General features: G+C 35.2%; 1 protein-coding gene across 3 annotated transcripts; it reads left to right on the forward strand.

Moving 5' to 3' along the window:
- Positions 1-24,860, forward strand: NUP37 (nucleoporin 37). Of its 3 annotated transcripts, XM_056341723.1 has the most exons (10): positions 1-105; positions 1,468-1,687; positions 3,901-4,025; positions 5,005-5,077; positions 11,044-11,138; positions 20,612-20,702; positions 22,467-22,648; positions 23,182-23,232; positions 23,613-23,706; positions 24,521-24,860. In XM_056341723.1, exons 2-10 carry the CDS (start codon positions 1,532-1,534, stop codon positions 24,632-24,634), a joined length of 981 nt encoding a protein of 326 aa, XP_056197698.1. In that variant the 5' UTR covers positions 1-105; positions 1,468-1,531; the 3' UTR covers positions 24,635-24,860. The 3 variants fall into 3 exon arrangements, with proteins under 3 accessions (XP_056197698.1, XP_056197699.1, XP_056197701.1); XM_056341724.1 differs by lacking the exon at positions 1-105 and having other exon boundaries at positions 1,466-1,687; XM_056341726.1 differs by lacking the exons at positions 1-105; positions 1,468-1,687 and adding an exon at positions 3,136-3,402.
- Positions 24,861-25,544: the final 684 nt, after the last annotated feature.

A 25,544-nucleotide genomic window follows, 5' to 3' on the forward strand; every position in this document is an offset into this window, starting at 1 on the left:
GAGCCGCTGCCCCGGAAGCACAAGGTTGCCGCTCCTGGGCCGGGAGGTGCTGCGCTGTTGGCGGGAGAGGCGGTGGCAGCGCCGCTGGTGTCTGGGGCCGCAGAGGTGTGTGTGTCCCCGTGTGAGGCGGGGGGTAGGGAGCTCTGCGCCAGGGCCGGGGGGAAGCCGGTGCTTCACCCTACCAGGCCCGGGAGCCGGGCTGGCCTGCCTGCTGAGTGGGTGTGTGGGTGGGTGGGTGTGGGCCCGGGCTCTCGGCCTTGCTTGAGGGCCGGCTGCGCTGTGGGACCGGCACAGCCTCTGGTAGCCTCGCTCGGGAGTAGCAGCTATAGGTCCTGAGGGACAAAGGAGAGAGCAGTAGATTAAAGCGGGGAGAAAGGCGGGGGAGATGCGGGTGCGTAGGTAACCCGCACGCCCACGGCTCGGTGTCCCGAACTGTGTTTCCTAAAGGAATGAATCTAATGGCTTTTTTGATATTTTCACTTAAAAGGTAGTCTGGTGGCCTGTGTTCAGGGGAAGACTTCAACAAAAAGAAAAATACGGGTAGAGTTAAAATTTGTATTTGGTCTTAAAAGCATAGCTATATACAAGTTATATGGCTAAAGTATTAATGTGGTGGTTTGTTGTATTACTTAATAAACAAACATTGCAACTATGGAGAGTGTCATTGCATCTCAGTGATGCCCGTGTCAAACCTGGGTGGCTCCCAAGCAAAATATTCAGTCTTGGATGCTGAGACCTTCATGTCGTTAACGCGGCAAAATCTGTCAAAGGTCTGAGATTTAAGGCTGTTTTCTCCATGTGGTGTGTAATTAAAGGTCTGATTTCCCAAAAAGGCTTAAACTGGTGGGACTACAAGGAGTGATTCTGAAATTAGTTGGGTTTCTCATCCTCTTGGTTCTAGCACAGGAACCTGATTTTCTTAAAAACTGTTGAACAGTAAAGTATGAGTTCTCTGGTACACAGAGGTGTAGGTGCTCTGTCCACAGTTGGAATGGCTTATGTCATGAAACCATGTTTAAATGTTATGCGTGACAGTATTCTCATTTACAGTTTTGCAGCCTTGATTCACTCTGCTTTTAGTTAGATACATAGTCTTTAAAGAGGTATGCAAGAGAAGCTGAAGGTGGTAATTTATCATTTCTTGTCATTTGGCTGAAAACTTAAAAATTCTGTATGTGACTTTTCTGGTGTGTACAGTTGCTTAATTGCTTGTCTAGGCGTTTTCAACAGCAGCACAAAATTTGCAGTTATTGCTGGAAGTCTGAAGAGGCAGTTTTGAATGTATATTAGTTATGTTAGTTAATCTTTTGATTTATACATGCTACATTTACAAATAATGACCATATGTGCAGCTTTTGTGTTCTTAAACATGTTAGAAGAAATTTTGATTTATTGTGCCACAAATGCCTTCCACATTTTTTCTTTGTGCAAATGAGTAATGCGTGGGTTTTAAAATTTTCCGTTTAGGAATGTAGATTTTCAGCCTGGAGAAGACATCACTTCCATGACACCTTAACCTAGTCCACTGAAAATGAAGCAAGATTCTACTAGAAACACTGCTTACACTGTGGATTGTGAAGATTATGTGCACGTGGTAAAATTCAATCCATTTGATAGTGGAGATGCATGTTCCCTCATTGCATATGGTGGTAATAACTACGTAGTTGTTGGGACATGTAGATTTCAGGTTAGTTTGTGTTATTGTTCATTTTATTAGTTGCTTCCTAAAACTTACTTTGCCAGCACCCTTACTGCACAAAGGCCTTGGTCACTTTCCTGTTTCCTCCCCTCCCCATGTAATCAAGGGAAGGTTTTACCTGTTTATTACGTTAACAGTGCTCAGATATTTTTCTTCAAGAATATATATATACACATAAACATATAAAATACACATTGGTATAAATTACTGTCCTGCTTTGAACAGAGTAATAGAATCATAGAGTGGGTTGGGTTGGAAGGGACCTCACAGATCACCTAGCTCCAACCCCCTTGCCGTGGTCTGGGGCACCTTCCACTAGACCAGGTTGCTCCAAGCCCCATCCAACCTGGCCTTGAGCACTTCTAGGGATGGGGCATCTACAGCTTCTCTAGGAAACCTGGTCTAGTGTCTCGCCACCCGCACAGTAAAGCATTTCTTCCTAATATTTAATCTAAATCTACCCACTTTCAGTTTAAAACCATTGTTACTCGTCCTGTCCCTACACTCCCTTAATAGATGCGAAGAAAACAGGACTATTCCACTGAAAGAGTAATCCCATTTTAGTACCTCTTACTAATGTTGGTGACTGCTATCTGAGAACTATAAGCACATGACTTTGGAAATATGTGACTTAATATTTGCTCTATGTTGTTCTTTATCATCACAGGATAATTGGCTCCTTTTTTTGCAGTTATATTTTGTTCTATGTACATTTGCTATTTAGATTAAATTAGTTTCTAAAGCTTTCAGCTAGTTTGTGAAACAGCAAAGGCTATAACTACTTGCAGCTTTACAATTAAGGTGTCTGTGTTAATTTTATAGATACTTCTGTAGAAATAATTACCTAATTTAACTCCTTTTTTTGTTGTTGTTTTTTGCTTTCCCAGTTGTTTTTATTGGATCTCTCACAGACTGTTGGAAACAGTAAAACATGTTTTCTTACCTTGAAATTTAGTCATTGAATGAAAATGTAAAACACTGTACTGTATATTTTTATAATGTGTAAGATTTTTTTAATTAGGGATATTTTTTGCCTAGGTGCTTGAAAATCAATAGAAGACAACTGTTCTTTGGAATCTATTTTTAAACTTTTTTCTTCATCTTGCTTCCCTATTATACAGTGGGTTGTCTTTTTTACTTTATCTAATACAAATAACAGCATAACTGCTCTTTTTATTATTATTCTCTAAAGCCTTACTGTTGGAAATTTTCTGAAAAACAACTGGTTCTAACCACAAAAACCTACTGTCATCTGTATTTCCCTCTGTCTTGTTTCTGGTGAAAAGAAACTAATCAAAATTTTGACAACCACTGGTACAAGGTATATTTTCTATAATTTTCATATCCTCCCTTCCCTTCCACATATGGAGTCATTGAGTATTTTGGAGTAGGGGAAGAAAATGCTATTCTTGCTCCTTGCTTCAGGAAGTATTGAAAAACTCTGGGTAATTTCATGCTTCCTCAGCTAGCTTCTTCTTAGTCTTTACATTACTCAGAGGGCACGCAGGGACATTCTTTACCCTGAAGCAGAATCCTGACATAGAGAAAATTTTGTAGAACTATTCTTTGAGGTGCTCCATTAGATGTTTTTAAAACTTTTTAAAGTTTTATAGAGGTCAACTGATTGACTGAATCAACAACCCCAACTCCTTGTTTCATATTTCCCACCATCCAGTGTGCTCACCAGTGGGAAGAATAGACAGGTTAGTAATTCTGGTCATGTTAGATGACAAAAGGTACCTTTCTAGCTCATGCTGTTTGAAGGATGATGTTCATGAAGTGCTGGCATTTTTCTATAGTCCAAAAACAGTTCAGAGAGAAAATAGCTTAAATGATGTGCTTGCTTTTGTTTCTGTTACTTCTTTTCATTGCAGTGTATGCTTACCATGCTTTAGTAAGTAGATTTAATTGTATCTGTGAAGATACTACTTGTACAAAGAATGGGTTCAGTATATTTGTAGCTCAGTTCCGATTTTTGTGCTCTGCATTTGGCCTCTGACTTGAGACTGCAATCATTTCATGTATTTTTAAGTACTTATATTCAAGTTGATACTTTCTTTATGTTCCTAGTTTTCACTATGAGGGTGTTAACAATCTACAGATACATGTAATTTTGAAAGCCTTCCAATTTCGTATCAGTCTGAATTGTTAGAAGTCATCAAAACATTGTTCTGGATTAGCTAACTACAATATTTCTATAGGAGGAGGATGCAGAAGTGGAAGGCATGCAATATAAGACACTAAGAATGTTTCATCATGGAATCCGAGTTGATGCCATAGCATGGAGTCCAGAAACTAGACTTGACGCTTTACCTCCCCAGATAAGGTATTTTGTAGTAAATGAGTACAATGAATCCTTGTCTCTTACTTGTTCTCCCTAATTCCTTAATGTTGGACTAAGCTTAAAACTTATGGATAAAATCTGACTCTTTAGAAATCACTGACAAAGTCTAAGTAGAACATTTTCATTCTTAGTCGTGCTTTTTTGTTTTGTTTTGTTCTACTTCTTGTGTCTCTTGCCCCTCCCCCCAGTGAACTAGCAGGAAATAATTTTTTCCCCTTTTTCATTATTTTAATGGACCTAAAATGTAGTCAGTTCTTTGTACATCTGTGAAGAAGGAATTATTTTAGGAACTTTACTAAGGATGAGACTATTGTAGCGGCCTGCTTTATAAAGTTATTTGTAATGGTCTGCATAGTATGGGCTGTGTTTAGGAGTAGGTCAGATGCTATTTGTGAGACCTGTTGAGGTGTAAATCTAGAAAAATAGTTAACTATTAAATATGCACTTAGGAATTAAAATGTTCTCAGTAGCTTCTGAGCCTATTCACAATTATGGTTGCTTACTGCTGCATTTTTTTACAGTCTTTTTTTAAAAAATACGTTAGAAATTGGTTTATGAATTTGTTTCGGTATTTTAAAAGACTGATGATGAGTGTTCTTTTTTGTGCTCTGCCACTTAACTTCTTCCAAGGCAAGTTTCAATGGCAGTTGTAAGAGGTATTTCAGGTAATTGATAGTGGATTCAGATTTAGCTTTGAAAATGTTTCGCATTTCTTTCCATGGAAAAGTATTCCTGGCACTTAATACACACTATTTTATAAGTAAGTTCCAATTATAACCCTGCTTGTTGCCAAAGCAGAAAAGTTAAAATAGAAGCTTTTGTGTTTTGGGTTGTTTTTTTTTAAATTGGAATTTTCATTTGCATGTCACTTTACAGGTTTAAACTGAAGGGAAACTGATAAAAAGTCAACTATTGCAGTGTTAATTGACTGAAGGGCTTTTTTTTTGTCTGTTGGGTGTAGGTTTTGTACTGCGGCTTCTGATAAGAAGTTAAGGCTATTTACGTCAGACCTGCAGGATAAGAATGAATTTAAGGTAAGGGCAGCTAAGCTGATTTTTAAAAAGTTCTTTAGTCTTTAATCTTTAAGTGCCCTTCTGCCCAGTTTTGCTTAATGTATTGTTTGAGGTACAGCACTGAACTGTGACAGATCCTATATCCATTATTTCTAGAGCAAATCATTGTATTGTATACCTTTTTGCCTTGAAGTGGGAATAGCTGTACTTATCAGCTACCTGATCTTTTGATTTTAAAATATTTGTGTAACAATTTAACCAAATTGAAGAAAAGCAAGTAGAGGTTTACTGATCTTCTAATATACTCATAAACAGTGTCCTACAGGTGAATTTCGAGTACCATGTTGGATAAGGTTCCTTTATGTACAGACCTGTAAGATTTTAAGTGGTATAGGTGATTGGATTGCTCTATAAGAAAAGAAAGTTTAGTAATTTCTCTGTCATGGGGAACTGGATGTTGCAATTCAACTCTTTCAGACTGTAGAAAATTTAAAGAAAGAATACTGAATTTGATACATAACTGCAGACAGGTACGCTAGACATGCCCATAGGCTGTCACTTTTTTATGTCTAAGATTGAAACACAGGAAATGTCTACTTCAAATACAATTTTGTTTCCCCTTCTTTCAATGTAGATGGTAGTGTTCTTAAACGAGGTCTAAATATTGTCTTCACTTCATAAACTGAAGATTGGTTTTCTGGAGATTTCTGTTTTTGCAAGACATCAACTCCTATCTCACTCTGATGTGTACATATTTTTCAAAATTCTGCCTTTGAAACAATGGCCCAGTCCAAGTTCTAACGTTAATTAGATGTTTGTGCTAACCAGTTTGAATTTGTTTTGTTGAGATCTCAACCAAAAATGTAAGCAAGGCTAGTTAGACTAAAAAATTGTGGAAAAGGGTTCCTTCTTTTAGTGCTTTTGAATATGATAATGCCTCTTTTAGTGGCAGCTGTGTATGGAGTATTATAGTGTACTATTTTCAAGGAGAAAATAATAGATTTTCACTTGTGGTTTGGTAATTTGTATTAGTAAGACAATAATATTTGTCACACAGGAAGTAAGTGAATTGCAGATGTCACATGTGGCTGTACTGATAATGGAGTGAATAAAGCATAGCATAAGAAGTAAAGATGGATAATAATGAAAAAACAGAATGGCTTTTCTTTAAAGAAACTACTTTTTATGTTACTTGATATGTGCACATACTGTTAATTCCCTTCCTTCACCTTTGGTCATCTTGCACAGCTTTGTCACCCAGGCAGGGGGATAGCTGACATAGTTATAATCAACTTGGGTGGCACTTCTATCAAAATATTTATATAAGTTTTTAATGCTGATTGCTTGTGAGTTGATTTCTGTCGTTCCTTATTAAAGTTATCTATTGCTATAATATCTGCCAGTTTTATGATATTGCAGACAACAGCAGCTTTAATTTAAGTTATTAATTAAATCTTTTGACAGAATGTAAAGTTACTTATTTTATGTCTCTTGCAATTTGAGAAATTTATAGAACTGTTCATAAGCATGCAGAAGCAAGAAAATGGATGAAATTGTTAATAACTGTAGATAATTGATGGTTAATAAGTGGAAATAATCAAACATATGGGTGAACCTGGTACTACAGGCTTTATTCCGCTAAATTCAGCATCTAAATTCTGATATTTTTTTTTTTATTATTTTGGATTAACAAGGGACCTGATCAACAATCTGCTAAAATCTATGAGAAGTCTCTTGACTTCAGTGGACACTGGTTCAAGCCATGGATGAGTGTTTTCTCCCACATAGTTAATAAATAGGAAAGCTGTTAATTATTTTTATTGGGGGTTAATTATTGTTCAACAATTTTTTGCCAAAAGCTGAACGTGACAGCTGTCATAGTGCATAACTTTCATAACTCCTCCTGTTTCTACATCATCTGGTACTTAGCAAAAGGCTAAAAAAAAAAAGCTTCTATACTCTCCAGAGCAGACTTCATGTCTACACCAGCTTTCAGACTCTCCACACTGATGTGGGATACAACCCAGACATAACACTAGGAATTACCAATGGATCTGCCAGTTTGCTTGTTAGGAACTAATTGCTTCCAGAGAAATAATCAGTATATTCTAACTTCACACAAGCTCATCTTTGATAATTCATGAGCTTAAACTTTTAACACACAAGTTCAAATAAGCAAGTTTATTCCAATGCAGAATTCTAGTAAGCCTTTTATTACTGAATTAGATTGAGATATACAAACAGCACACTTCTGAAATAATAATTTTGACTATACCAAATGAGATGATTCTCTTCTAGCTTATTATCAGTGCATGGTGTGTATTACAAGCAGAGCAGCAAAGGGGGCAACTCAGTAGTACAGTCTGGTGAGTGCTCTTTTTTCAGAGTAGGATTTCTGTGATAAGTTATTGTTTCCCCAGTTCTGACAAGGTATTTTTCTGGTTATCAGACCAACACAAATGACATTTTAAACATGCAGTTCTAATTTAGGGGATTTTTATAACACAGTAGCTCTGACTGGATGCCTGGAAATACATTTGAAATGCCACATTTACATTTCCATTAAGATAGCAATTATTTTTCATACAAGAAGGTTCATTGGAGAACTGATTCATCTACCCTTAGGACTTCTTTCTACTCAAAATGCTCTGACTTGCAGTTATAAACTTCTACTGCAAAAGTGTGTTCATGGCATAACGCGTCAGAATAATTTTTATGACAGGTAGTGAGTACAGAGACTACAGAGCATTAGACATTAGAATGTGGTATTTAGTGTTGGACATCAGAATGTGGTATTTAGGCTGAACAGCCACAGATCTAAGTACTGTAAGTACAGAATTTATTTTGCCCCAGAAGGAAACATGCAATTAGAATATCTTAATTATTCATCTCTTGTATAAACTATTCCAGTGTTCAATGTAGACAGAAGGATCATAGAATTTGAGTTTCGTCAGCTGAAGATACCATGGGTTGCTTCTTCATTTTTGACACTATAGAGGACTAAAGATCATTTGGTACTTACACAATACAAATGAGAAATGTTGGCTTCAATTTAAAAGTAAAGATATTAGTGTTGTTTGTGCCAGCTCCATCACTGGAATTAACAGTGTAAGAACTTCAGTAAGGATGTACTGAGACTGAGGAAAAAGTAAAAATCCATATTGTTACTGGGTCAGGCTTGGTCTAATGTCAAAAATAATCAGGAAACAGGAAATAAAAATTACCTAATAGTGAGGAACTCACTAGTGAAAAGGAAGAATGTGGATTAGTGTGTTTATGTCCTTCAGACTACCTTCTGGTTTTTTTGACAAAATGTGTGGAAATAATTTCTCCAGATAATTATCTTGATTTCTTATACCTGGATTATCATTGTACTATCTACTTCTTGTCAAGAAAAATGTAACGCCTTACTCTGATTGAAAGTATTTGGAGTATCTCTGATGTTCACAAATACTTGGTTAGCTATGCTGAGCTGGCTTTCAAAAAAGTTTGATATAATGGTTTCTTAGTAATGGTCAATTGATAATACCTCAGAAAAGCTATTTCATAAACCTGAGGCTGAACTCATGATGAACACATTCAAGACTTTGATCCGTTGTATGGTGCATACTTTACATGTGGGATTTTCAGGAGAGGTACAAAATGTGCAAAGCTGAAGGAAGTATGTGATTACAGTCAAAATGTAATCTCTGAACATTTTGTCTTTTATAGTAAACAATTAGTATGTGTTGCTTTTGGAGGGATAGACGGAGTAATCTTACTCTGTTTTCCCAGTGGAAAAACTGTCTTGATGTAATTATCAACAAGGAACTTGAAGCATACTGAGTTTTCCATTACTTTGTCAACACGACTAATCCAAAATTTATGGGTTGGATCAAGCCCAGAACAACAAACAAAAGGTAAAATATGACTGATGGATCTTCATGAAACCTTTTTCTTCTTTTGAGGTTTTCATTTGGAAATGAATTGTGGCTTCCTTCTCCTGCATCAAATTTTGTTTAATAAAAAGCATATTTCATCAGAACTGCACAAGTAAAATGAGGCAGGATATTTGAATTTGGAATGCTGAAAATTTTCAAAAGACTTGGCATTTCTGTCTAAATAGTTTAGCATCATCTTAGGATGTATTAGTTCTAGTATAATCCACTAGGTTTTAATAAAATTAGAAGCTATTGGAAAACATTCAGTTGGCTGCTGAAAATGTTTCTGTATTGAATTGATGAGGCATTCATCAAATTTTAAGAGAGGGGGATTTAGTTATTGTGTATGCTTGAGAGAGGTTTGTTTTTTGGGTTTTATCAATTCTGCATTTGTTCTTCAGAATAGCTACACTTAGAGAACAGATAGTGTGTTTTCTTTCAGAAAACTGTAGAACTGCTTGTTTTCATTTGCCCTTGTTTTCCACTGCAATCTCTCCATGTCATGCTATTAACCAGAGAATATTTTCATTTTATGATACCTTGCTGAGCAAAACAAGAGAAGCTATACCTTGAAACTTAATTGGTGGGACTGAGGAGGATGGAACAGTAAGAGATATAACATCTACCCATGGACTTTGCCTGACATAAAATTTTGAGATCTCTGTCAGAAAGACCATAGATGCAGTTAGTGAGGGAAAATACATGTAAATCCTCAGATGGAGCAAACTGATACCTTAACTAGCTACAGATTTTCTAATGAGACCAGAGATGATTTATTCATATCTAGCCCCCATGTGAATGAATTTGAATGTACTTTAAACTTTGACTGGACCCTAAATGAGATGAGTTTTGCATGCTTGCTTAATGCTAAATGTGTATAAGTTCTTTAACTTAGATTTTTGAGGATACTGTAAGCATCAAAATATCAGTGATACCTGTAGGTAAATGCAAAGCACTGAGTATAAAGGGGGGGGGGGGGGGGGGGGGGGGGGGGGAAAGGTGCCTTGATATTATGGCCAAGATAACTGAAAAGCCTTTGAAATACGTAAAAGTTATCTAACTTTTAATTTTTACAAAAACTAAGATTTTTATTCAGGAAATCTATGCTGCGAAGTTGGTTTTTGTTACAGATAAATTATTGTTAGCACTTTGAAATAAAAATGTCATGATTAAGAAACTTCGGGCAAGAACAGTTACACAGGTACAAGGTCATGCTTTGATACAACAGTAAATGTTTACTTTTGAGTGACAGTTCATGTGTGCATTCACATGGCAAGTGCTTTTATCCTGTTGTTTGAGAATGGATTATCTATTAGTTCACAAGAAGAGAAATATGCATTATACCTGATCTTCTTTCCTTTTCAGCACAACAGCATATAAACACAAGGCATCGTGTCTGTTCTTCTCAAATGCTTCATAGATACTGTGCTTAATTGCTAAGGTGTTGTATGGCTTGCTTGCTTTTGCTTGTACAGTTGTTCTTCATTTTTGGATTTCTTAGTCTTCAGCCTGTGCTGTCTTCTGTTTCATCTTCTTACAATTAAATTTTTAACTGTGTTTTCTAAAGGTAGCCTTTTCATCTGCCGCCTTTAGTGGACATATCCTCTTAGGCAATTTGTGTGCTGACTGCTTGGAAAAGGACACATACTGGACAAGTGGCTGGTTTACTGCTCCTTCAGGAACTCTTGCTGGTTGCAGGAACCCCTAGCGAAAACTAGTATTCAGAGATGAGAGGTACTTACCAGTAATCAGAGTTCTTTAAGATACCTAGATCATGCATACATTCGCTCCCTGGTCATTCTTTTTCTTTCTGACATTTGTTATGTTCTAACTTCAAAATTCAGTGGTCAAAAGGAGGATAAAAAACTCCAGTGCAACTCACTGATCTGTCAAGCAAGATATTTTAAAGAACTCGTTACTGATAAATACTTTTTTTACCTTCCATGTGAAATGACAGCTTTATCTTAACACTCATACATCTTTTCTTTAGTGGTTCTGTTAAATACATTGTGGACTGATGGATCAGTCAGCTCTAAGGTAAAAGTATTTCTTTTTTCTGGTTGACAGACATTTGATGGCCACTCAGATTACATTAATGATCTGGTGTTTGCTCCCAAAGAAGGTCAGGAAGTTGCAAGTGTAAGTGACGACCACACCTGCAGGTATGCATTTTGTTCAAAACATTATTGAAATAGTACTTTTTCTGTGAGTGTATGCTTTATGTGCTTGCTTAAATAAATAAGAATTTTTTATTTTTAGTGGGCCTTCATAGCCCACTAACAAGACGACAGATGGACTAGTCTTGTTAACTAGGTTGTGGACTGGCTTTTTGTTGTGACTTGCGAGTTCAGTTTTTTTCAAAGCAATATTTTGAACTAACTAGATACAATGTGAAGAAAACTGTTCAGTCTTGGAATGACACACTGTATATAATTTCTCCTGCTGGGACAGGGATAAGAGGCACGAGAACAGAAGAGAAGAGACATGCATAGCTCAGCACTGAACTGTACAGTCCCCTATCCATTCTGTCATCAGATGACTCAACTTTAAAACCAGTGTGTGTGAATTTGTCTGCTTTCCCAAATTTACTAGCCTTACTAGGAGGTGGGATTACATAGCATAAGGACAGTACCATACTAATACAGTGGTATTGGCAGCTCATAATGCCATGATTATAGCTGCTTCAAACCTATTTATGAAATTATTTGTAACTGGAAGTAAAAGAGAAAAATGGTTAAATAATTTGAAAAATGCTGGTTAAGGTTTTGTAGTACAGGAGTTTTTACCCCCATCCTCCTCTTCTAGTAATGCACATGAATGTGTAAAGCTGTTACTCTTATCCCTTCAGTATAGCTTACAGTTGGAGGGATCAGGAGGGCGGCTATGCAGGCTTTGCAAGTTGTTGCAGTAGCAGCAAGAGACTTGAGAAAGTATCATCTTTGACTTTTCTTTGTAATAGCTGTGATAATTGAAAACCTGTCTCAGTTAAAGGATCAGTTTTAGTTTTTTCTCTGATTATATGAATTATGTATTTGCTCTTTGAAGTTACCACCATATCAATTCCTATATAAATGACCAGGTAGTACTCAGAGGGGAAAAAAGTTATTTTTTACTTAAGCCTTCTTCTACCTGATAGGAGAGAAGAGAATAGCTCTTAGAATGATTACACTGTGTATGAGATTTTGTAAAAGGCAGATCATCAACTGGCATAAATCACAGTTTAGTAGCTTTAGTTGAGCTACTCTGTCCTACATAAATAGAAAATTTAAAAGGCTTGTGATTTTAACACCCCTAGGGAACTTAGAAATAACTAATGTGACAAGTAGGCAGATTTTCCATAGACGCCCTGTGCATATTCCCAACAAAATCATTAGGAATGAACAGTATTATTCGTAACTTGTTCTGATTTATTTCCTATCCTTGATTTCTTCATCAAATCTAAACTAATACTGGGTTTATTCAGCAAAGAGCTGTTTGAATGTGTGGCCTTTTTTTATTTTATGAAATGCTCAGTGTTCCTGGGATGAAAGAGAACTTTTAAAACCAGTAGTCTCATTGACACTAAAATAAGGGGAAATGGGAAGTATATAATTAATGTATACTCTCAAGATTTCAACTTCATAACTCTGAAAGACATTTTATGCAGTAAACCATAAAGGCTTTGGTTAAAAGCCATGGGAAATAGTAGGATTTTTTTTTTTCGGCTACTTGAGTTCTTATTTTTTCCATTCATGCATGCGGAGCATGAAGACTTTTTTATTGAATTTAAAGGTTACACTTTCAAAACCAATGGAAAATGCATTCCTTGGGACTTACCAAAATCATTCCTTACTTAATGTGTAATTTGCTTCAGCAGTAATGTAAGAAGAGGAATAATTATTCTGTCTGTAGATTTCTGTCCTGAAATTGTTCTCAGAATACATCATCTGTTAATACCTTTGGAATAAAGCTCTAGAACAATTAGTATAAGAATATGAAGTTTTGAATGTTTGGGTATTGTTCTGTTAGAGTTCCACTTTCAAGTCTTAATACGATGTCTCATTATGTCCAGAATATATACAAACATGTTTTGATCTTCCCTGGTTTTCACTCAGTTTTAAATTTAGCAGAGATCTTTAAAGAACTTGAATTTTCAGTTTTCATGTACTAAACAATCTTGCCACAAGCTGCTGCAATAGTGACATCTCAGAGCTGGACTCAGTCATTTTGGTTGGAAGACAGTTTAAGTCAGATACGGGTTATATTCAGTGTTCTTCTTACCTTTAAATTGCTGCTGTGTCATTCAGAAATCCTTGTTGTTTCTTGTATGTAGTCTTTGTTGGCCTTGCTGGTCTGACAACATACGACTTTTTCCCAGCTTGATGTAGAACTGAATTAAAAATACTCTTGCATAAAATAATTGCAGTAGCTATGTTATGTAATTGTGAATAAAAGTATTATGTGCATTCATAGACAGCTGAAGAGGTGTTGGTATGTAAATGTGCTGTACACTTCAATAATCTTGCGTTTCACTGCACTGAGAATCTCAAAACTAATATGACAAACTTAAAAAGAATTGCTTTTCTGAAAGAAGATACCTTTGGAAGACTCTTAAAACCTACCATGTTGCAGTTACTCACAACTGTATATATTAGAGATAAAATTCTTGTAGCTAAAAATTACATCTGCAAAGTTGATTGAAAAATTCAAATTCTGGATCCTAAATATCATACATGACTTCCATCATTTTGTTCCAAGGATGGCTATGTTCCAAGATGGATGAAGCTGTTCATAATCATATAGTTAATTTATATTTTGGGCAGGCTATTGTAATTTTCAAATTTTGCTTTGTTTCACTTTTTTACACTTTTTATAATTATTTTTCTTTAAAAAATAGAAAAAATATTTTTAAAGTTTGCAAAATTCTAAAGAAAATGCTAAAAGACTGGCAGAGAAAATAACTTGTTATATTAAACAAAAATTTGAATCAGTTTTATTTATGTCTTATGTGTTAACATACTGAATACAATTGAGGTAAAAATGAAAGTTTTTTGTGTATACATAAAAAAATCAAATTAAGATATCTATGTTTCTGCTGAAAGCCAAACTTTGTCATGGCAGAGAAGTGAATTGCCTCTTGGATTTAATCTAATTGTTTTCCTTCAGATCTAGTTGTTTTTTCTTCATGATCTGCCTTTCATATCTTGGTTTCAAAATTCTATATAATATTTATGTGTAATTAAAGTAATTTGCTTGTCCATTTCTTGGTATCGTAAGGTTGGGTTAATGAATAAGAAAAAATCTTTTATGATAGGTTTAAGGACTATTTCATTTAATTCCTTAAAATTATAATGCATTATACACTTTGAACATTTGTCTTAAGCGTAGCAACATATGTATCCCACTTTGCTAATGAGAACTGTGTGTGCTACTCCCTGTGAACCACTCTTAAAAACTATTGCTGGCTTTTTCGTTATGATTTAGAAACAGTACAGGAGACTGCAGGGATTCAGATATACAAATCATTTGGTTTTGGTACTTTAATGAAGGCTCTGCAAAAACAGCATAGGACGTGTTTGGAAAACAGCACAAGCTTAACAATACCTGATGTTTCTTGAATTATTTCATGCAAAATACCATCCTAGTAAAACCCACTAGTCTCATATGCATGCTAAAAATTAACCTCTGACTGTTAAAAGGTTAATTCAGTCTGGCTGATAACCACCACATACTCCATCCTCATGCTGAACTGCAAGATTACTGACAGTGTCAGGCCCTTAATAATGGGAGCATGGCAATTTCTTTTGTTCATCAAGTGCTGGATAGCCCTGTATTTTAAAAAGCTGAAAAGGACTCATCCATCCCTCTGTCTCCCTCTCTATTTTTTTTATTACCCCTTAAACTATATAATTTTCCTCTCTTTCTGTGTGTGTAATAGAAAAGAATGTACAGCTGACTTATCTTCCACTTCATCTGTGAATGTGCTTGCTCTTTGATTCCTTTCTGAGTTCTGTACAGTTACTTAAGCTGTGGCTTATGCTGCTTCATAGAAAAGGACTTACGTGAATTTATCAGCCACTGTCAAGTTCAGCCTTCTCTGTTCCACATACCACAAATGCCAGTCCATCAGAAGGTTAGTTTTTCTCCCTGGACAGAGATCTGGGGGAATGGTTTGGTATCACTGGAAACTAAATTAACTAGAGTCTCAAAATTTATTGTAGTGTTTCATCTGTTTTTAGGGGTTTTTAGTCTGTGGTGTATTGGTTTACATGGTTACTCCTGTGTCTTATTTTGTGTGTTATTTTGTGTAGGTCTTTCTCCAGACAATGTGAAGTGAAAGCCAATGGGAACTCCTGTTTGGTTTTTTATGTCTTCTGTTCTTTAATGTGTTGCCAGCACCTGTTGCCCTTGAGTCTTACCTTGTTAATTCAATAAATATTTCAGTCTTTGCCTATATTGAAAAGCTGTCATTCTCACTCCTGCCTCCAAAACTATGTTTTATTTCCATCTTCCCATTCCTAGTGCACTCAGTTACGGATTTTTGCCAAAATTTTTTTAAAAGTTATCATATTTCATGTTGTTCTGTCTTCATCTGTGTGATAAATTCCCTAGTGTTTCTTCATATAAGACATGCCATTCTGAAATATTTATCCTTTTTGAGGTGGGATGATTACAATTATCAAGCTATGCATTATAATTGATGAAAATATAGGAAAGTCTTGGATTATTTTTAAGAGTCTAGTCTTTGACTTCGCACACTTTTTGTATACGTCCCTGTATGTCTCCCAAATGTAATCTTACACAATTTCTGTTGTCCTTTACAGCCATGATGAAAGTATTAACCAATAACTTATGTTATACTTCACAATCACTATGCAAGTATAACCGGTCTCCTGTTAATGGTATCCAGTCAGCTGAAAAAAAAAAAAAAATTTTTAAAAACCTCACTTTCTGAATCAGATGTGCAGAATGTGTTTCGGTCTGTCTTAAGTGTGAATGAATAAGCCTTTAGTTAGGAAATTTTCAGAATATATGGATAAAGTGGTAGGTAATTCCTGTGTGATGCATTATGACTTATGTTAAGGGTCACACAGTCCTAGAATGTAGTCTAGCCTGTAAATTGTTTTAAATAGAAATCATTGCATTATATTTGTTTAGCATTTACCTTTGTATTTTAGGAAGTTATTGGCAAAATTGCAGTTTTGAGTCTCTCGGTCATACCATAGGAGCATTTAGCTTTGCATTTACATTGGAAACAATTAGCTGGTAACGCTAACAGCTAATTTTTCTTCAGTTGAAAGGATACAACTGTTGCGTCATGTTTTTGTAAATGCTGCTTAGTCTCTAGCTTTATTTTAGATAACTTTTAAAGGTATTTCAGTAGTAGTAGTAATGTATATTTCTTGGACTTATTTCTGAGTGTGCATGTTCTGAAATGCGTATTGGCAAAGAACAGTCAGTTGAGACACTTGAGATACTATATGTGCAGTTCCCCTGCTTCTCCCACTTCTAGCAATGTTGCAGGGGTTAATCAGAATTACATCCCTCAGTTACACATGAAAAATAGATCAATGCTTGCATACCCAAATAGATATTACAAGAAGCCAGAGGTAACATGGATTTTAATGCCAAAATTGGAAAGATTCTAATTACTAATTTTTTAATAACATTGACATTTCCATTGACCACCAAAAGAAAGTGGTGAACATGGTCAACTTTCTGAAAGAGCATTTACACATTTACTCTATGAAAATGCTTTTATTTCATGGATCAGAAGTAAGTGAAGGAAATGCTCTACAGGCACAAATTTAGGAACCTGTATGCTGAGTCAGGAGATAATTTAAGATGGCTGTGTGTGGTGACCTAGTGCTAGGCGGCACAGATGGATTTCCCCTTTCTCCCCATGCAACCACTTTTGTGGCTTGTTTTGCACAGTGTGCTGAATAGGGAGTTCTGATACCTGATTCTGCTACAGATTTTGCAGCAATGAAGTGTTAGTTTGATAGTGCATTAACTGATTTATTAAAAGTTAGTCTTTTATTTTCTCAGTAAAATAAAATAAATCACTGGAAATTGTCTTTAATATTACACCTTTCTCTTCTTCTGAACAGCTAGAGGGGATTTCTGCAGTTCTGCTTCAGCCTTCTGTTCTTTCATGTCCTGCCTTAAATCCTTTTCCAATCTTTGATAACCACCTCCATATGGAGTTTGCAGAAGACCTGAGACAAGGCCAGTGTTGGGTATATTGTCCACGGTGTTAACTAATCTCTGCACTTTCATTTTCTTTTTCTGAGATCTTCCTTTTCTCACTCCTTGTGCTCAATGAGGAACAGCTTTGCTGTACCTTTGTTGTGTGAGCTCTGTAAAAGGAATCTCTCCTTTCTCCATAGTCCTCGAAGCTTTTCAGAGGTCATAGGATTTTCCTCTCATGTGCAGTATCTCTGATGGAGGTATCAAGAAACATCAGCAAGGGGTATTTTAAGTTAGATATTACTATTTAAAAAACATGTTGGGCATTTTTAAGAGTAGGTCAGACAGTAATCTGTGAGTAATGGTACAAGTATAGTTGATCATGCCTTGTGGTTGGGAATGGTATTGGATGACAAGGTTTTGTTCTAGCACCCACCCCACTCACTAAAATTGCTGGCAATCCTATGGTGCAAGAATTCCCTTTTTTACTTAAATCTTCTGGGGATTTGAGAAATGCCTGAAGGTTGAAATATAGTTTTGTTCTTTTACTATTGCAAATGATTATTTTTATTCCGTTAGGATTTGGTTTTGCTCTCTAGTTCAAATTAATCAGAAAGTTAGAATCTAAAATAAGGATAATCTCCATTGCCACAAGACAGGTTTTCAGATGTTCTAATGAATACTTTGCCAATTTTAATGAAAGTCCATTGTGTGATAAAATTACTGCACATATGCAGCATGTCATTATCCATATTCATGCATATGACATACAATATAGTTGTTCCAATGTAGTTTGAATATCTTAATGCTTTGAGAGAACTGCAGTTGTTATTTATTTGTTTAATCATAGGATATGAGTGACAAGAGAAACATACTAATACCTCAGGAATTTTCTTTAAGGACATTTGCAACTATCTGTATTTCCTGTTAGTTTAAATTTTATGAGCACTGCAGTATGTAATTTCTCCTTAGTTACTTTAAAAATAATGAATTTACTGAGCAGATCACATAGTATTTTTGAGGCTTTCCATTATTCAAACTTTGGCCCTCATTTCAACTGTGGTTATTCAGACTTTTCTCCATTAAATTTATGTTGAAACTTTTTTTAATATAAAAAAAAAAACGACAAGGCCAAATAACAAGTCTATACAATGGTTGGTGGGAGGAGGAGGAGAATTAAGAGGGTGACATATTGCAAGGTTACAAAAAATCAGGATGTTTGGAGAAGCATAGACACTAGTTTGATATAAAATCATCGTAATATTAGTAAAGTTTCAAGGGCTTTGAATGGGAGACAAAATGCTCATTCTTTTTGGATTGATTTACATGATAGGAATGTGGACAAAACTAGAGGGTTTTTTAGCATCTGTAGCTGATTTGCTTATGATTACTGAGTAATTGAGTAACTGCAATTCAGTTTGGCTAAATTTTTGGTCTTTGCACATTTTTTACTTGGGTTAGAGACAAAGAAATATTTTAAAAAGTTAATTGAACACATATGTAATTGTAAACTTCCATACCAGCAATGGACTTGATGCATCAGACAAGTATCTATTCTGATATGTATTGCATGGTTTGTTTGGGGTTTTGTTTTGGGGTCCCTCCCCACCCTGCACCCCTCCACCCTGAATGATACCATTTTTGTTATCAGTAAAGAAACCCAAAAATAATAATAAGGGCATTTATCCTTTTTTTCCCCCTCCTGTACTGTTTGTTACTAACAATGTTACCATTCTTACAAAGTAAGAGATACAAGTTTTGCATTTTATAAATAACAAAGTTAGGGAGGTAGAAAGCATAAATTTCTGTCTCAACACCTAATAACCTTGCTCACTTCAGGGAAGGAAATATGATGGCATGCTCCTTTGGTCAAAATGATTCACCATCTTCTGTTGTATCATAATTTTCTCTCTGCACAGTAAATACACACGGAAAGTGTTGATTTGACTTGGACAAATCTACAAGGCAACATTTTTGGCAGTAGAAGAAAGTATTGTATGTTTCTAAATTACCTAATCAAGTAGATATTTCATTTTTTAAACAATTTTCAGGTTTTTGTTTTGACTTTTTTTAATAAGGACACTGATTCTTCAATATTAGAGACCCTGTGTTTTCTGCAGGGAGAGCAAATATTTGATCTATTGTGGTTTGGCATAAGAAAACAGCATTGTTCATTAAATATATTTACTTTATTCCCATATATTTTGTCTAGACTTATGATGTATTATTTAAGAGTTTTTTTGAAATCTCTTAAATACAAGGCTCTAAGCACCCTGGTGAGATATAAACCAAAAAAGTCTGGAGGAAGTCAGCAAAAATCCTCTAGAATAAACAATAATAGTACATAACTACTCATCTAACTCAAAAGACTGGGCAGAACACTACTTCAAAAAAATTGGCTTTTTCTAGGGTTTTGGATGTCAGCAAGGCCTTAAGGATATATGTGTATGTTTCATTGCTCAAATGCATATAAATAGTATGCAGCATTGTGGTTCAGACTAATGTTCACAACTGTGATGTCTTTGTCCTACAACTGAGCCGCTGATTTTGTGGGAAAAGAGGCAGTTGAGCAGTGGCTGTGAGTCTCGGTTTTGGTTTTGTTGCATTTTATAAGCAAAGTAGCTTCATGGCTCACTACCACTCAGACTGAATGCATCCAAAGAAAACTCACTCATCATCTAACCTAGTTACTCAACATCTAACTTAAGAGTGTTTCAGCATACACTTCCCTGTCAATCCATACTGACCCAAATATTGTTGATTTTTTTATTATTAAATTTAAACTGCTTGATATGTACTGTAGGTGATGTTAAAGGAAAAGATTAAACTGGCACATATGATTTATTGGTTGAAAGCTTGCCAGGATCCTTTGTTGGGCTAGTGTTAACCTCTGCTGTAGATCCTTTTGTTTGCCTTAGCTTCATTTGTAGTTTCTTGTATTTCCATTACACAATCTTGTCTTACCAGGAAAAATTGGAAATTCGTGTATTAGACAAGCAAAATACTTTAGTGGTATTGTAATAGTGGATAATGGTCTTATCCTTTATGTGGTAATATGGATGATTTAAGTTACTTGGTACTGTAGGTTGCTTGTATCAGCTAGACCAACACTGACCTTTCTGCTTTGTATTGTGTCACTGTTACTCATGGTATAGTACAAAGGCTGTGACTTAAGAATAAAGTGGAACATCTCCTCTAGATTTCATGTCTAGACAACTAAACTTGTCAAATTACTTTATATTCCCCTTTTAAACAGAGGCTGTGCCTAGTTCATCAATGTTAAAATACCTTCACTTCAGCACTGACCGCTTTTACTGACTTCTTGAAGTGATAAAGCACAAACACTATTTCACGTGGTCGCTTCCTTTGTGAATGTATTGAGGCACTGAAAGTTTATGTATTTGCAGTCAGATGGCAATAAATTGATTAATACTTTGCCTTTTTTGTTTGTTTTTTTTTGCTTTAGGGTTTGGGATTTGGAAGGAAATGAGAAGGCCCATTTTGTTTTACGTTCTCCTGGAATGAGTGTTTGCTGGCATCCTGAGGAGGCTTTTAAGGTTGTGTGTTTCAGCTCTTCACCCTCATCACCTTTCAAATAACAGGAGGGTGGTCTTACCTAAACTATGAATCTTCAGTGCTGTACTAAGATTAAAGCTTGGGGAGCTAGTATCCATTGTAACTGGATATTGGTTGGATCTGATAATGTGAATTCTCATTCCCATTCTTGTCATTTTACCCTCAGTTCCTCACTCCTCTCATCAGAATTATTCCTTCTTGATCACATTTGATCACATATATCAACTGTTGTTGATAACTGTTCTGCCAATTGCATGTTAACTTACTGCTATTGTAGAAAAGTTGAATTTTTTCTCAGTTATGGTAACACTGTTCACCAACAACATAGATTCTTATAAAGCATGCCAAGTTTTGAAAAGTACCCGTTTGAAGTTAGCAAGAGATTTTTTTTTTATTTTTTTTTTGCTTGGAACATATGAAATACGTGCTGAAAAATAAAAATAAATCAATAAACTGTGATTTTATACCTACCTGTTTATTGCACTGGGGAGGATTAACCAGCTGATGTGTACCAAAATGTTCAGCTTCTTTAATCGTCTAGTCCTTGTAGTCTTGGATTTATTATTCCTGTTGTGTTACTCAATAACTGCCTTAAGTAGCTACAGATAGTTTTTCAGATTACCACAAAAACACACACTTAAAATAGAAAAGCAGTCAAATAAGGTATCAAAATATTTACATAGCGATAGGGAAGAAAGATCAGTAATTTCATCATACTTTCCACCAATATCAATATCCAGTCCTTACTAAGAAAACTAGGAAAACTGTTGATTCAAGTGGTATCACGAATGTGCTTGCTACTGTTTGCTAGCAAAGTTGCCCAGTAGCACAACAAAAGTACTAGATATGCCCAAAAATTGCGGTATTACACTGATCTTACACATTAGCTTGTCTTTTCTTGGACCCTTATGAAAGAGTAAGCACAGGATTTTAAATTTTTTTTAAAGAGAAACCGCCTTCAAAAATCTTGTAAAACTTGACAGACTTGATGGTTGCTGAAAAGCTTACTGCAGGTCAAAATGCTTACTGTACCATGTCCTTTAGTTTGCAGAAGAGCATGTTTTGCTGACAGCTCTCTTTTTCCAAACAAACTTGGAGTATTGTTTTTAATGGTTCTTTCCCTTCCTTAATTGTTGTTCATGACTGTCTGAGCACATAATTTCCTCATGGAGAAAACCTCTTTCATCATTTAATCAGGAAGCTCTTTCTACAATACATAATAAACTGCTTGAAAATATTACTATAATGAAAACAGTTTAGATAAAATCTGTTGCAAAATTTGTGATGTTATATAAAACCATTAAGTGTGAATTCAAATTCTACAGTTACGCTGATTAATACTGTTATTTCCTTATACAGCACTATATCCGTCAGTTCCTTGTACTCGGAACAAGGACTCTTTAATTTTAAAAGAATAATTTTTGCTTTACAATTCTAAAAGCACAGTGCATTGGTGGTTAAGAACTGGTGCTTCTAAGCACCAAAATTATATGCATAGATTTCTAACAAGATATATAGATAATGTAATCGTTAAAACAATGTGACAGTAATACAGATTAAAGTGCTTTTTATTTATTGGTGGAAGAGTGTTCAGAAGAATGCTTTCTGAAACAAAGTGAAAATGATACCTATTTTAATATTACTAATATTTGCTTGAAACTCTGCTAGGTTTGCTATAGAGTAGAAAACATACTAAGATTCATTACACGCTGAGTTTACAACGTTATATTAATTTCTCTTAACAGCTGATGGTAGCAGAGAAGAATGGAACAATCCGATTCTATGATCTAATTACACAGCAAGCCATCCTCTCCCTAGAGTGTGAACAGACGCCGCTGATGTCAGCAGACTGGTGTTTAAAAAATACTCTTAAAATTGGAGCAGTTGCTGGAAGTGATTGGCTAATCTGGGATATCACTTGCTCCAGGTATTTTCATACATGAATATGTTTCTTTATTCTATTCTTAGGCAGCCATGAAGAGATGTAGCTACTTTGCTATTATAGCACTCAAATGCACTATATATTTATATCACCTGTTCAGTAAATAAATGAACATTCATCAGGAATTACAATATCAGTGCAGATCATTCCTTGGTATTGTTTGTTTCATCTTTATCGATATTTATCTGGTAAAAATAACATTGTCTTTTTGCCCATTTGAGACAGCATCTCACTACTGTTTACCACTCACTGTAATGTTTATGTGTTAGTTAAAATTTCATTCTAAGTCATAAATAGATAATTACTGAACCATAACTGAACCGTAATAAACTGGAAAACTACTTAAGTTTTCCTACCCCAAATTGAGATGTAAGCTGCAGGAATGCTCAGGTCTTCCCTCAGCTTCTTCACAGAGAGTAGATTTTCTTCACTGTTTAATAGATACATGCTTTTGGTACTTACAGTATGAGCTGTCACTGTTTGCAGAACAGTTTTTTTACCCTGAATGTCTGTTTTAGTTATCCACAGGATAAAAGACCTGTCCATCTTGATCGAGCCAGATTATTCAGGTATTAGCGTTGTTTCTATTCTGTGGATTTTGTCTATATAAACCTAAGTATACACAAGGAGTTGTGAGTTTAGGGAACTGCTTGTGTCTCACTTAAGTAATTTTTAAGGGGACCTGGTCTATAAACTTTGCAAAATTTGTGAATGAGCTAAATTTAGTATATATGTCTAAAATTCTCATGATTTTTTTCTGTTTTACAATGATGGGCATATGGGGCTGTGGGTGGTGAATCATTTACAAGCCATTTCTCTGAATTTCTCTGGTGTTGGTGGAATATTTGACAGCTTCACACAGTTAACTGCAAGGGACAGAACTCCACTTTCTGTGCACTTCTGATAGTCTGATAGCGATATTTGAAAAGTACATTAATTTTATTAATAGGTGGTCCCGAGTAAATGAAAATCTGTTTGCAACCACTGGATATCCAGGAAAGACAACTAGTCAACTGCTTGTTCATCATTTAGGACATCCCCAGGTAAGTTTTTGAGATCGGCTTTTGGCTGGAATTGCATTTGTTCCCTTCAAATCAGGCTCATAGATACTTAAAAGCTACAATTAAAAGCTAGCCCAAACTGTCCAGAAATGCTGCTTGGTATACCTATTTTATTTTGTGTTATCCCTGCTAAGAAAAAAAAAAAAAACCACACCACACTTAACCTGCTATTTTAAAAGCTGCTTCATCTTTGTTTTATTTTACTTTGTCTTACTGGTGCTAAGGGGAAGAATAACACATTAACCCATTATTTAATAAATTTTTCAGTATTTCTAGTTCTAAAGAGACTAGAAGCAGGTGGTTGTGTATTTTACAGGTTTGAACTAATTATATTTTAAATCATTAATGAAAATATATGAATACAAAGCATACAAAATATTTTTGTTTTGCTGGAGTTAGTATACATTTGTAATGCTTACAGTAAAAATACTACCTCCAAACATACAAGTTGTGAGTACACTTAAATAACAGGAAGTAATTTCATTAAAAAAGGTTTCTAAGTTTGAAAATATGCCTTTAAAATAATAATAATGTTAATGAAAATAGTTAAAACTATTTGTTACGGAATATTTTGCTGTATCTTACTTAAATGCAGTAAGTAGCTACTGGAACTAAGCAGATAATCAAGATTTTTCAATTGGATTTCTGTTGTATTTTAACTGTATTTGTTAAGGAGTACTAAATCTGTGGTCTTTTATTTGTGCAACTTGGTATATCTGGTATAAAAATAATCTATATGGTAAATGGTATTGATATTTCTCCCTCCCTCTCTCTTTCTATTTTTTTTTTTTCAAAGCCCATTCTTACTGGCACTGCAGCTGTAGGATCTGGTTTGACATGGCATAGAACTCTTCCATTATGTGCAGTTGGAGGAGATCATAAAATTTTCTTCTGGGTAACTGAAATGTAAAATAAGCATTTGCCTTCAATATGAAATTTTACAACACAACGTCTCTTTTGTGGTAAAACGAAGGAATTTACTCTTTGTACTGGTATTTATTCACTTGGAGAACGTAAGAAAGGAACAAGTAAAATATGAAACATTTGTGTTTGATTTTTAGCTTGCAAATACAAGAACTTTTGTAAAATCAGCTATGCATCTGATACTTGGTTACTTAAAATAAAATACTTTTTTTAACATGGTATTTGGTGTGAAATTAATTTTTTAATTTTTTTTTAAGAGATTTTGTGTCTATCAATCTCAGCCTGGCAATGTTGTGCAGTTAACATGGCTCAAATACTTTGAAATTGTCCAGAGTACCTACAGAAGGAACACCTGTGTCTGTATTAACTTTCCTGACTATCGCTATAAGAAACAAACGCAATAGTGTACTGTCATAAAATGTTGTCTGTGAATCTGTTTGCTGAATAAGCTAGTTACCACTAACAGTGGTAGGAAGCTAATGGTATTATCAGAATGATAATTTTAAGAAGTATTTCTCTTAAGATGACCAAGGGATTTACTTCAAATATGCCAAAGAACATGTGGCTGTTTACAGACTTTTTACAGGAAAATCAAACACATTCTGCTTTCTAGAAGTGTATTTTGCTTGTCCCTCCCATACAAGACTCAGAAATGAAGTAAAAGAGGAAGAGGACAGAGGCAACTTCTGTCTTCGGTATCCTTTTTGCATGGTTTTGCAAGTGAAGTGATACCAAGATGTTTAGCTAGCATAACACCTCCTTACAGCATTGTAGCCATCTAGCCATCCCTATTAGCATTAGTTAGATTTTTAAATATTTTTTATTTGTCCCTATTTATGCTGGACACATAAAACCAATTCAGAATTAGGACAGCAAAAAGTGAGATTATAGTCACC

This window comes from Falco biarmicus, chromosome 5 (assembly GCF_023638135.1).
Source record: "Falco biarmicus isolate bFalBia1 chromosome 5, bFalBia1.pri, whole genome shotgun sequence".
Classification (NCBI taxonomy): domain Eukaryota; kingdom Metazoa; phylum Chordata; class Aves; order Falconiformes; family Falconidae; genus Falco; species Falco biarmicus.